Consider the following 14827-nt stretch of genomic DNA (forward strand, 5'->3'; position numbering starts at 1 on the left):
AAGAAAATCGATCAGTGAAACAGATGTATATCATCTGCCCCATACCCCAGTAGGGAACACGGGACTTCACTTTTTTACCAAAGAATATCCAATGAGATTTATGTCTTATATTATAAAAACAACTAATGTATAAAGTTTTACACGTTTGTAATCAATAAACTGTTGTCCATAAATTTAAGTAAAACGTGAGCATAATTTGTATACAGAAGGATAAAAAAGAATACATATATTTTTAACCACATGAAAAAAAGTCGTCTCTTGTCGCAAGCACTAATGAGCTAGTGAAAACAGTGCACTTCGTAAAAAGTTGGACAAAAGTTTGGCTTTTAACAACGTATATATTTTGATTAGTTGAACTACAACGAAGCTTCGTTAGTCGTTCTCATTTCATAAATGTGAAGTTTGAAATGATAGCTTCACTATATTATACGTTTCATTTTTAACGACTTCAAAAACTTTAGTTTCCAAGAGCCCTGCTAGCTTGGTGAAACGGCCAATTTCCAGGAGTTCCAAATTCTCATTATGTTCATTAATATTGGATAAGAATGTGTTAATTCAAATGACGTATGACTTACTTACATTTGGTATAATAAACCAGAATTTCAAACATTTGTCGTCACCTTTTCAGATTTTCTGTTCCCTTTTATTTGAAAACACAATACTAGCGAAAAATCAGAAACGAGACAATACTTTGTAGCTATTTTATGCTTATTGTTTTACTTTGCCATGTTTGGTATAAATTGATATTTATTGTAACTGTTTTTACAGAGAAGGTTTTTCTTTTATGTCATAGCGGGCAACTGAGCTGATGGTAAGCGATCAACACCGCCCATGAACATTCGCAGAGGCTCAGACCTCTGAGAATGCGCTGCCCGCTTTTAAGGGATAAGATATAAGGGATATGGAAAGGATTGATGACTGGAAAAAAGGAATGGACTGGGAAGGGTGAGGAGAAGCAAATAGGCCTCCGGCTCTCCCACTCCCCGTACGAAACGCAATAGCAAGCTTTTATTTCACGGCGGTTTTCTGTGGGGCGTGGTACTTCCTCGATGCGAGCTGGCCCAATGCGTGCCGAAGCATGCTCGACTCGCAGTAGATTGTAACATTTTTAATAGTATTTAGTATTAAACGTAAGCGTGTACATACAGTACGTGAGGCCCTTTATTTCTTAAATACTTTTTGACCTAATTTTTCGAGTAGCTCCCAATCTCGGTGGAAGCTAATGTATCATTAAGGACTTTACGTAAATATAACATCCGCGTTTATAAAAATTAAAAGGACACTTATAAGCAGTAATTTTCACGAGACAAGATATCTTTTGGAAATATTATGTTGTTGTTTTCAGAATTACAATAACGCAGATTCACGAACTCAACTTACGAAAAAATCCAGAAAATTCTTATTTCTCCCCTTTTCGCCGTCAAGTTTAACAACACAATAAAATAGATGTAAAACTTCTATCGAGATATCGTTATCGCATAAAAACGTACAGTCCCAGATACAAGAGACGAAAGTTCCTAATGGGGTAATTAAACAACCCCCGGACCCTTAGGTAAAGTGATATTTAAGGCCTCGGCGCTACAATGGCCTCTCGTTACTTTATGTTTTATTAAGTTTCACTTTTGTTGCTTCGAAGTTGGGTTTTAACGTTTTTTCAGCGAATATTGAAAAAACAATCTAGTATTTTCTGTTTAAAAGTTTCGTATTTTCTAGAAAGCAGGAGAAAAATAACTGATACAATATATCAACATACTTTTTTACTGAATAATCGAATAAAAAATTAGATAAATTTTTCTGAAAAGTTTTTATTATTAAATCTTATGTGATGTTTTCTTGTCCTCTCATGTGCATGAAAATAAATAAGAGATTTTGCAACAAATTTATAACAAGTTCTATTTAACTCGTATGCCATTCGTTCTCAAATTATTTATATGTATACTAAAAGAAATAAAAAACTAAAGATAGAAAAAATTTTTTGTGTGTTGATTAGTCAGTTTATAAATAACGTCATGTACCTGCAACGGGAGTCAAACTGCAGGGCACAGCTAGTATTTAATAGTTAGTGTTAACGGACACTAACCATTAATACAATTAATGGCTACGCTATCACTAAATGACGGGCTGGAAAACCCATTACATTTGCCGATAATAACATTCACTGCGTAAAATGATTTATAACCCAAAATTCGTAACGGAATAAAGTTTGTCGCCCGCGGGAATAACGTTCCCATATTAATTTATTTATTACTATTGTATAAATTTCGATACAGAATAGTTTTTATATTCATTTCATTTGAGTTCTAGAAACATCGAAGTTATGAAATCGTAAAAGAACGTTATAGAAAAACGAAAAAGTCCCTGTTTGCATGATAAAAAAATGCATATGTGAAATTAAAGGCTTAGAGTAATAATCCTTAAAGTTAGAGTAATTATCCTTTCTCTTACGGATTTTCATTGAGAAGTCCTTTCTATCTCTAATGAATTATATTTAATTAAACGGAAAGTAAAATTTTAGAAACAATAGTGAACACTTTTTTCATATCAATTTTTGTATGTTTGTATGTTACCGGCTGCTTCATACTCGCGTCTGAACCACTTAAAATGGACAGATTTAATTCAAACTTTGTGTTTTTTATATACATATATTATTATTAATTATTATAGACAGAACTGACAATTTTAAAATTTACGATAGTCCTCTTGACCAAGACCAATTCCGCTCACAGGAGCAATTTTTTTTAAATAGTGTACAAGAATTACCCGTACTCGTTGGGCGATGTTATCGCTAAGCGATAAAGCCCTTTAATTAAATAAAAAAATGAATTCCCGCAAGCCGAGAGTGCAGACTCTTTATTCCATCGCTCGCATGTAATGAAACATAACCTAGGCATAATCGTACAGAGGCCAGAAGCACAAAAATTATACTAAACAGCTTATTTTCTAAGCCGCTATCAAAAACACAGTCTATTATTATCATTTCTTTTTGCTTTCATATATTTATATCAATTGTCAACAATTCATATTAATTGTTTTAAAATAAAGTTTTAAACCAATTTCGAATTTTAAAAGTAAAGGATCCTCAGTTCATACACAGATAATATGGCAATACAAATATATGACGTAATAACGTTTCAATTGAAAATGTGATTATATCATTTTATACTCGAGGCCTTCTCCAATACAAAGCCTACTTACTTTATCAAGATATTGGACCATATTGTTTCGAACTTGGGTTGCCATCGGCTTATATATCTTACAATTATATATAGGTTACTCTTTTTATCTCAAGCTTATAATAATGAATGACATTTTGTTGTTTTGATTTCTTTGATGAATTTTTCGTTGTAGACACAGTATAGTCTACTTTTAACTTGTTAAATAAACGTTATTAGGTACTAAAAACATCATAAATTAAAGTATTTTTTGTTAAACAAAATTTAACATTTACGATGGATGCGTTATTGATATTAAATATTGATAATACAACTAATATAAGATAATATAATATAATAACGCTCTGCGTATCATAATATTGAACTTTTAGGTTCTCCAAATTTGAGAAGCCATTCAGGTTTGTTATCGAGTGAATTAACATTTTTATTTATGAAAATAGTGTAGTTAGTGCATATAAATACACAAATTATATCACACTTATATAATATTATAAATGTGAAAGTTTGTTTATTTGTCCGTCAATCACGCTGAAACTACTGAATGGATTTTGGTGAAATTTCGCAGACAGGGTATGAGCTGACTTTGGTGACAGGATACTTTTTATCCCGATTAAATGCTCCCTTAAGATAACTAAATCATTTGTAAATGCCCTAATTTCACTACAGCGGAATCAAGTATGGCATATATTTGAATATGTCTTACAATTTTCGTTAACACTTACTGTTAAAAGTAGGTCATTTAGCATAGGAAACCTTTAAAAATAATGAAAGACAATCTACCTATAAATTAATGACCATGCTTTGAGTGCTCCCTTAAGCGTGATCTTAATTTAAGGGGACGGCTAGTCGGCTGAGTAAGCTATTATTGCCCCTTTGAAAGCCGAGTGAAAACGCTAAGTAATTCGTTCTAGATAATTCTATCAATTTCTTTAAGTCCTTTTACTGAAATTCACTGCTTATCTTGTATACCTAACGGTAAATGTTCGGAGGATTTATCTTCGGTTCGATTTATTTTTTGATTTCTTAAGTTTATTTTCTATCTATTATAATATAGTATTATGGAAGGTAATTAAGTATTCCTGTTAATGTCTTATTAATCTTTCTTATATGTCGCATCGGGTTGTAGCATGTGATTTTGATAAAAAAATAAAAAGCTTACTACTCTATAGAGTTTAAACTGGAGTTAATGGAGTCAAAATCAAATATAAAGGAGAAGGTTAGATACAAACATTCTGAACTTATAAAAGCTAGTCATAACAGGCTTATACGATGACTTCGTTACTCTTTTCTGCTGGCAAAGGCCACAAGATGAAAAGGTAAAGCCCCTTACTGGTATGCGTTCACAATCAGTTTATCATAACAATATTATATACAACACCTACACAAAACAAGATCTAAAAATATCTTATAATATCTTTAATACATCATTTTTATCCGTCAGCCATATTGCTTAACGTAAAAGGTCATAACATTATTCTTTGCATATTGTAGAACTCCTGTAAGGTGCAAATTTTTAATAAAACTTTATTAACTTTGTAAACGTACAATAAGCCCGAGAGGTTTAATCACGTCCCGCCCGAAATGTGCTTGTATTTCTATGCATTTTTAACTCAAAGCTAAAGGAAACGAAGAGTAGCTGTAGATAAATAAACGAGTGTAGCAAACGTGGTTTTATGTATGGCGTAAAATACCACATTTTTGCTTTCTCGACGTTATTACATAAAGTGAACAATGAACAAACATTCTTTGTACAAATTAATCGAATTTTATCGGAATGTGCTGATAAATTGTGTAAGTTGCGCAGCAGGAATTCCGATATCCAGTTTCTCTTAAAAGCGGATTTGATGTTTATTCCAATAATTACATTTTGTCCCAACGCGAGAGAATTCACAAATCTGTTAACGATGGTCGATGTGTTGCACAAGGATTTGATGGGAAATTTTATGCGAGGTAATTAATAAAGGTTTGATATGTTTGCGTTCACGTTTCGTTAGGTGACTGAAAAATACCCTGGCTTTATGTATGTACATATATGTCACAGGTATATTTTCAAAGCCGTATTATTACAATTTCACTAGGAACTTAATCAAACGGTGGAATGTCAATCAATTTCTTAAAATTTTGATTTCATTTATTGGTTTTAGAGGCATTTTAATCTCTATCTGTCGCGGGTAGTAGACACTGTAGCTGTAACAATTCATAAATATGAAGAGCGCGTTCCCTTTCGCCGTCGCACATTAATAAAAAATATTAACCCACGTCGTCACTCCGGCAACGAAAAGCAAAATATGCTAATAAGACACAATTTATGTTCCCGCAAAACGTCGCGTTATAACCTCGAGGCTTCATATTATTTTATATTGTGTTAAAGGAATGCAGGGTTCGTTTCAATTTTACGATTCCTCTTGCCGTATCTTTGAGTACGTTCTCGTGTATGATCATAATAATCTATTTCCTATAGGCTTTCATGGACCATAACCCTGTTTGATTCAGTTGAGAGCGGGTACAAAGGGATCTTAATATTATTCGATCCATTAGCGTTATGACCATTCTGCCCTATTGTGCGTGTATTATCTCTTTTAATATGATTTGCTTCGTCTTTTTGGTATCTATATAGTCTCATTTTATTCAACTTGAATGTTTCTGAATTTTGGAAAAGTGCTCAAAAATATTAACAGGAACAGGTCTCAAACAGACTCAAAGGTTACTGGCGTGCTAACGATTCTGATCACTCGAAGATACACAAAAACAAATTAAGTGATACTTTTTATTTTGATTATTACAAAAGTTTTAGTAGGTATATATTACGATAAACATACAAATCATTTTATTGACTGGCTGAGGTATATCATAAAATACTTTTACCCTCTTTGTTTAATAATATATCACTTTAATTATCTTCTAAAATGAATATTAGATTGAAGTTATTAACTGTAATCGCGTACTAAGTCGAAACTATTCGATTTGTTTATTAAGCAATATATTAAACGAAGTCGTTGATTTCAGTTTGCTTGTTATGAAAAGTTTCGCTTTAAGGAATTATTAAAAGAAAAATATTAGGAAACTACAATTTTCTTAAAAATGATTGACTATTGTATATAGTATTATATATGTATATAGTATTATTATGTTATCTGTTGGATTATTATAGCATATAAATCATTATTCTTGATAGAAAAGTAATAGTATGCAAATAGTCAAAAAGTGTTTATAAACTACCGAAAATGGCACATCAAAAGCGAGAATAAAACTTTTCCCTTTGAAATTTGCTTTGCATGCAAAAAACCTAGAGAATTTGATTTCCTGCTGCTGGAATTTTACGTCAATCTATAGCTTCATGTGAATGCGCTAAAATTGTTACTCGAAAGTAAAATAATTTTAAAATGAAGTGTATTTATTGGTCTTTAATCAATAATAATTAAGTAATCTGTGCTTACTACCTACTCATGTAAACTTAGATCATTAAACTTGTTCATTTCATTATTGCCTTATTCTATTCCTTGTATTTTACACTACCGTGACGTGTATATGCACTGTTCATGATTTAATAGATGAAAGGATCTCTATCTTTAATATTTACAAGTTTTATTAAGTGTATACTATAAGTTATAATCGATTGTGTAAAATTTGAATGTGTGAAAAATTATATCCCAAAGGCATAAGTTTCCTTTTTTAACGTAAAACATAATGTGGTGAAATGGTCACGCACGGACTGTTAGTTGAGAAAGTCCTGATATATTGCCCTACCTTTACGGGTCATTAAAAACATATTTTATGTTGGGTCGCATTAGTTAGGGGAAACATTTAAATTGTGTTAAAATGTGGAAAAAAAGAATTATTTCACGCATGTATGCACTATTAATGATAAGCAAATAAGATTCAGTCTGACACAGTAGACAAATTTTATTGTGGGAGTCGAGCACGCTTCGGCACGAATTGGGCCAGCTCGCACCGGGGAAGTACCACACCCCTACAGAAAACCGGCGTGAAATAGTGGCATGCCACTGTGTTTCGTACGGTGAGTGGGGGAGCCGGAGGCCCGTTTCCTTTTCCTCACCCGTCCCAGTCCTTTCCTTCTTTCCAGTCGTTAATCCATTCCTTTTCCCTTACCCCAAAACCGGGCAGCGCATTCGCAGAGGCCCTACCTTTGTGAATGTTCATGGGCGGTGGTGATCGCTTACCATCAGGCGAACCACCAGCTCAGTTGCCCGCTATGACATAAAAACAAAAAAAAATGTTAATATTTTTGCATTTAAAAGGACATCTCGAAAATGTTAATCATAGTCCGTATCAGCTTCCCTCTTTACGTTAAATATAATACATATCTACATGATACATTGTAAGGAATACCTAGTTCTCTAAGCTTAAGTGTCTGTGAAAGGGCACAGACAGCCCACGTTTCAGCGATTTTCTAGCTTACACTCGCGGGTCGAGGTCGGGAAAGTGGGTCAAAGACGACCTGTTGATATGGAAACGAAACGGGTATTTTTACATTGTTAGACATTTTGATCTATTTCACTGCAGATAACGGAAATGTATGACGCTCGTTGGGATGATCATGAAAAATGTAATTCGAGAGGACTAGTAGCCGTGACCTGTTTGCGAATTGAAATTTTTTGCTTTCAACGATTTTTGTGAATAGATCAACTTCATACGAAATTATCAAAATTCATTGAGTTTTCGACGTTATTAATTTTATACATAGTTTCAAATATGCTATTAGTTTTTGGTTATTTTATTAAGAGCCTCGTTCAAAACCTAACTACTATACAAAGCTGTATTCAAATTTAATATTTGATTATCCTTATAACTTTATAAATTTTCATGGGTGCTTACCATCAGGCGACCCACTCATTTTACAATTATCACAAAAAAAAAATTATGCTTAGAATACAACATTTAAATCAAAATAAAATTTACTTCGATTCTAGTGTGCTTGATATATCGCTATTATAGATCTGTAAACAATCTGAAATATGTATCTAATCAATTATAATAAAAAAGACAATTAAAGGAATTTTTTGGAAAATTGCAAATTTTTCAATTGTATCCAATAATTTATTCCTCATTTCTAAATCCATTTAAATTCAATTACTATTATAGTATTATAGTATTAGTATGCTTTGTTGCATCAAAATTAATTCAATTCTATTCTTTTAAACGCCGACTGCGTTACTGTAACTTTCACGTGTAAAGTTTGTTGTAGTTGTTCTTTTTAAAGAAAAAATGTGTTCAACGACTTCAACGGAGTGCAAAGGCTTAAATCAAAAAATAATTTCCAAATGGCAAACGCAGCTATGTAGAAAATAATAGTACTATTTGTACTTTACAGTGCAACGCACAGCAATTGCAATTGATTAGAATTATATCCTTGAGTTGGAAAGAAATAAGAGAGGAACGCGTTGCTCTCCCATTTCTCTTATGAGTTATTTTGTACTAACGATTATGAAAACGCTTCCTGTGTTTATTATTATAACAAATTCACACACCTACGTGCATACCTACGTAATGTTTTTTACGATTCAGCTGATTTTTTAAACACAAAGGCTTTCAATCTGATTTAATCACGTATTTATACCTTAATGATGATGATATATCTATAAAATAACTTACTAACCTTACACATTGATTGTGTTTCAAGATCCACTTTCGTGAGAAATTAGAGATTCATCAATCTGTAATCCTAATTTAAAATCTATATATTATATTTTAACTTGAATAATTCGATGAAACCTTAACCCTTCCCTCAGTTATTGAACTTACGCAAATAACTGCAAGTAACAACCCATTTTAAAATTTCCGAGAAATGAAATAGTATTGCTTTACCATCTCGTTAAATCTTAGAGTATTTGTTCGATTTATTTCAATTATACATAAAGCAAATATTTTACCAGTCGAACCAACTCCTTTTTGAAGTAAACTACAGAAACTATAATAATATTGTATGCTAAGGAATGGGTAAATTAATCATTAAATATGTTGAACAAGCAGAAATCTTATTAATTCTGTCTCATCTCAAGACAGTTTACTTTAATAAGCTCCTTATGTAAATTGTCCGAATAAAACCAAAACGTTTAAAGTACGTCTCAGAGTAAAGTCTAGCAAAGCTTCTTTGAATAAATTAACTGAAACGAACGTCGTGATTCCAAGAATTATTAAAATAATCAACATGATAAATAAGAATAATTATTTTCGAGAACATAAAACTTTCTCCAAATTTTTCCTTAACAACTTTACATTTCTTTGTTATGTACATTTGTTTTTGATTTTAAGAGTTCCATAATGAGTCCATAATAGATATATTTGAAATAATAAAAAATATTTAATTCTTAGAATTTTAAATATTATCATTGATTGAAAATATAAAGATTCCGTTGTATTTTAAAGCATCTACCTAATGATTGATTGTGTTAATGTGGTATTTAATAATAAATATATTTGGAACAGTTGTTAACTCGTTATTCAACTGAACCAACTCAAACATTCATTCATTAACATGCATGAGAAGCAGGCAAGAAACTCTTGTTGCTCTTTTAAAAAGTATAAGCATAATAAATTTATTTGTTTAGTTATATCATGATATAGTATTTTATTTATAATTCAATAAAGAATAGACGTTAAAATATAGTATAAAATCAATGCTGGTGTTCAATATGTGACATTTTAGCGAAAAAAATGTTACTCCATTTTATGAAATCCAAGATTTATGAACTTTTCGCACCTATCGCTACAATTATAATAATTGGGTCACGATGAACGTTCAAATTGCGCTCGCCATTTTTTAAATCTGTTGAAGTCTGCACTCAGTCCGTCCACCTCCATTTCTTCTCTATGAATTTGTAATAAAAGCTACTATAATAACAAACTGCAAAAGCAAATAAACTATTCGCAATTCAATCACACGTTTTCGCTGAGTAAAATGGCGAAACAAACCGCCCCAACTGTTGAGACCGTGATTGCTCACTTATTGATTTCACGTTACAAATGCACTGCTTCACCCGTAACTGTTGTTCGTGTTATTTCATTTAAAAATAGAGTGAGATTGTTCTAAACAATTGTGACTATTTGTACTGGTTTTGCTTGATTTGGTTTACGCCATCATGAGACTTAATAACCATTTCTCCGAGTACATCCTTTCATTATCATTGAGCAGTTGTGGCTCAGTGGATATGACTTCAATTGAATTGGTGTTTCGATGATCGAACCAGATGAGCGTGCTAGATAATTAAAATTTTCAATTTATGAAAATTTCACACCGTTATTCGTTAGCCTGGCGGATAAAAGTTAAAAACTTTTATTAACCAAGTGCAGTAGCAACAAATATAGACTGATAATGATGATAATGAAAATTTCACAAAATTATTACATGAAAATAAACAAACATAAATGTACATATTCAATCTTTTTCTTAGCTCATAATACAAATCTTTACTTAAATTATCTGGGAAATGTATGAACTAAGTTTTTTAACAGCAATGATGCGGCGTGGTTCAATGGCTGTAGCCGGGGGCGGCGAGCCATTAATAGTAGTGGAGGAAAGTGGGGTTGAGGAGTCAGAGTCTCCGCTCAGATGCCCTGCGGTGGCTCGCATGCTCTCAGAAGATCAGGAGTCTCCCCCTGACCCATACCACCTGTCTCCCTGGCGAGAGACACGCAAGCATTCTCTGCCCACTCCAGCCTGCACGAGTGGCCCAACTGCTAGCCAGGTATGACAGAACTCGTTTAACTTTGAGCCAATGTGTCGTGTAAAATTTGTGTATCTATAACTAATTTGGCAAGTAATCAAATGAGAAAATAGTAGTGTGTGAATTATATTTCTTGCATATTTTCATACTTCCTTCACAAGGTATATGTTATTAGGTATAGTATATGTTATTAGGTGCGTCGATTATCTGAGCGAGGTGAAGGAGCCGCTAAAGAAGCTCGCGAAGCCGCATTTTTAGCCACATTGAGTCAGGCCCCGCCGACTCAACCTGGAGGACGAAGGTATATCCACAAAGTTTGATTAGCTTTCACCTAATCTATCTACATTTTTAAGGGGTCACAATATGCATCAAGAGTTTTCTTATAACTTAATAAAAAGATGTCTTTTTTACTTATAAAATAATTTTCCAGACATTCCGTAGTCACAATCTCTCGAGTGCCCCAGGCGTTATTCGGTCGGGGACGCAGAGAATCCATTGCGGCTTTTCCAGCCCTCAGTCGACGCGGTTCTATTGCAAAGAAATGTGAGTTGTTTTAAAATTAAAATGAAAAAACTGTATAGAAATACGTTATATATTTATTTCTTGCTTTTATCGCAGGCCCGCCAGCAACAGACGCCTTAGGAAGCAGTCACAATTTGCAGCTTGATATAATGGATGATATAGTACAGGCACGTAAAGTGCGTATGCGTCTTTGGAATACATCAAATGAGAAGGTATGCGAAGTGCAACCGCTCGATGAAAAATCACCAATGAGCGGTTCTGTGAGGTACACGAACCGTGGTCGCCGACATTCCGATTTCGTGGGATCACCTTCAACATTGCCCCCAATACCTGCTCGCCGTCGTGCTTCGGAAATGCCTCCACCACCCCCTATTCCACCCCGTAGCGGTGCCGGAGTCATTTGCACTGACACAGATTTGAAACATATGCTAAATGCCCTCACATCGTCAGCTACTGAAATCGATCGTTGCGGAAAACCGGAGCGTTCCAGACAACTCTCCGATATGAGATCCAGCAGTTTCGATGCATCCACATTGCGCGAGAAACTCTCAGATTCAGGAACTACCTGGTTCACACGTCGCCATCAGACTCTAGCTACAAAGAAAAAGGAAAATGAAGCAAAGAAATTAAAAGTCACGTTTGCACCAGATGCAAAACCGGCCCCTGGGGATGCTGCAGCAGTTGTGTGGGATAAGCCTTCAGGGTCAGTCGTTGATGCCAGCGCTTTGGGTAGTGCAATAGAAGTGTTTCTTAGAAGGACCAGCGCTACCCCTGCACCGTCTACTTCTATTGTAATCAAAGAAACTAAAACCAAAACTGACCCGGAAACTCGCACAAAATTACGGGATGCCCCGAGCACGAGCAAAGGAAATGAAACCGAGCGCTGGTTCATCACCAAGCCGGAAGAAGAAGATGGCGCAGGCGGCTGCGAGGCTTCGATATGTTCTTCCTTAAAGGATCTCTTCGTGTAAACCTTACACATCTACATGCTTATATCAATTAAATAAATAGATAAATGTTCGTTTTCTATTCGAAGGAAGTGCGCCTGTGACTATCGTTGCACGTATTCATTGTACCTTTATGAATCTCTGAAATCTGAATGTGATAGATAGCGCGCTGGCGCCGGTCGTACCGAGTCGACTCACGACCGGCTCTAGCTCTGCGGTAATTATTTTTAGAGTAAATTCTATTTTCATTGTAAAAATTTTAATATTAGTGACTTATTAATGTTTAGATAGAAAATTGTAAGTATTCGTGATGAGGCGCGTATTTTCCAAATGGGCTGACAAGCTCGGTCTCCCCCGCGCGCTGTATCCTGTATCCCGCCTTGTCCCCTTCAGAATATGTGTATGTAACCTGATGTTAATATTTAAAAGTGTAATATTATCGTATAGCAAATACTGTAAAAAAGGGACGTCGGGAGAATTGTACGCTTAATAATCGAGGGTGACCTCCGGGCGCCTTTTATCAATAAAATTTTTATCGATGTTTTTGGTGTTTTTATTTTTCACATCCACTGTATATATATGGTTATTCTTCCATAGATGTTTATTCCTGGTTGGTTCTGTGGTTATTCAACTGTATAATATATTCTTCCACATTGTATTAAAGAAAAAATTATAACATTATGGAAAATTATAGAAAATCAAGTTACAGAGAGACAAGGATAACAATATTAATTTAACACTTCACAGATGTTTTAAACCGTACGTCGAGTCTCTGAGGACTTGCGGCGATATGCTAAGTGCAAAGGTATAATAATTTAATACAGGATACATTATGGGGTATCTCTTCAGAATTGCCACTCAAAAATATTACAACGTGTAAGAAGTGTCACATTATATGAACTGCTTACGTCTCAAGACATTTTCTTGTCTAAATTGTCTTTGTGTTGTGTGAAGTATATCTAATAAAAAAGTATGCTCTAGTATATAAGTATATCTATGCAAATAAAAAAGTGTCACCAAATTTTTTAATAAGCGTAAAACTCAAAAACGGTTCGAGCGATTTTGCATTTTTACTAAGGCTCCTAAAGTAGATACATTACCGGATTATATGCAATATAAACAACTTGAAGTATACATACAAATATTCGTGCAAAATGCTTGAAATATGCACGAAAACTGACAAATGTGCAATATTAAATGATAACTTTTAGGAATATAAAGACAAAAAAAATTATAAATGCATATAACACAATACATAAAGAAAAAATAAGAATTTTTATTTAAAAATTAGCATAAAGAACCATTAATGGTCGATTAAAAATAAAAATATTTCATATGTTTATAAAAACTAACCATTCAAGAATTTCTATATTCAGTAGTGAGATTGTGTCTTTGAACTTTCAATATACTTCAACACTCAGCTTCTGAATGAATATACAACAATATCAATTTCAGTGATGACATGCATCTTATCTAGATTTCACGGAAAAGATGCAATAAGCAAAGGGGATGGCTTACATTTCATGCAAATGAATATACCAATATACATATAATCCGCTCTCTACATTTTTCAAGCAATCATACAAATAATACTTTACATTTCAATCACATAAATAACCTACAACAAAAAACAATACTAATTTTCAACCAGTACGGTCGTGTAGCTACGAAGAGCCTTTCATTGAAGGTCAATCGATTTGTAAATATCACCGACTCCATCATTTATACACACTTGGCTTGACAGACGGGATTAGCGCTCTCTTAAATAAATAGAAAACAAGGTGTTGTGTAACCAACCTCCAGCTAACCTACGGAGCTAAAACTTATTCTAATCACAGTGAAAAATTGAGTTTATAAAAAATTGTAGGCAGCTTTTATTGGAATTTTAAATTAAATATTGGTCGGTTTTTGGTTGCGTTGATTTTATAGTAAGTAAATATTAATCATTTAAATTGTTAGAAATCGCTACCAGAATTCAGTTATATTTTTGAGAACAATATATAAGACACAGAGCTATTTGTTACAATTTATTTGTTGATTGGCGCATATTTCAAAACGGCAAATGTCGTACTCAGCCCAGGGGCAAGCTCACTCGATTACATCATATATCTCTACTCAACTGAGATGAACCAATTAATACATTACATTTGGCCAAAGCTCCTAGGATTACGACACGAAGGTAATCTGACCACACGTCGCTATGAGAAAACTAATACCCCTATTAATCTCTATCCCAAATGTCAGTTAATTAATTCTTTAAGTAAGTAGGTACATATTTGGATGAGATAATGGTTTAATGCTTTATGTATTACGCTGTATTTATTGTATATCTATATATCTCTTAAGTTATTGTAGATTTTGAATTTAAAACCGCGAATTGACATTGAAACGGCCTGGCACAAAACTTTAATTAAAAATTAAATGACAAATGTACCTTTTTTTACCTTTTTGAATGTTGATAATTTTAATGGTGTTTTTAAACTATTTTAAGCGCCATCTA

At 33.5% G+C, this 14827-nt stretch overlaps 1 protein-coding gene across 1 annotated transcript in view; it reads left to right on the top strand.

Moving 5' to 3' along the window:
• Positions 1-12832, top strand: part of LOC119840439 — a 22480-nt gene extending 9648 nt beyond the window's left edge. Inside the window, exons 2-5 of the mRNA XM_038367061.1 lie at positions 10647-10879; positions 11053-11159; positions 11289-11401; positions 11477-12832. Of these exons, the coding sequence (XP_038222989.1) occupies positions 10649-10879; positions 11053-11159; positions 11289-11401; positions 11477-12351 (1326 nt within the window). The 5' untranslated portion in view covers positions 10647-10648 and the 3' untranslated portion in view covers positions 12352-12832. The remainder of the gene's footprint in view (positions 1-10646; positions 10880-11052; positions 11160-11288; positions 11402-11476) is intronic.
• The last annotated feature ends 1995 nt before the right edge of the window (positions 12833-14827 follow it).

Source organism: Zerene cesonia, chromosome 6 (genome assembly GCF_012273895.1).
Source record: "Zerene cesonia ecotype Mississippi chromosome 6, Zerene_cesonia_1.1, whole genome shotgun sequence".
NCBI classification, from domain to species: domain Eukaryota; kingdom Metazoa; phylum Arthropoda; class Insecta; order Lepidoptera; family Pieridae; genus Zerene; species Zerene cesonia.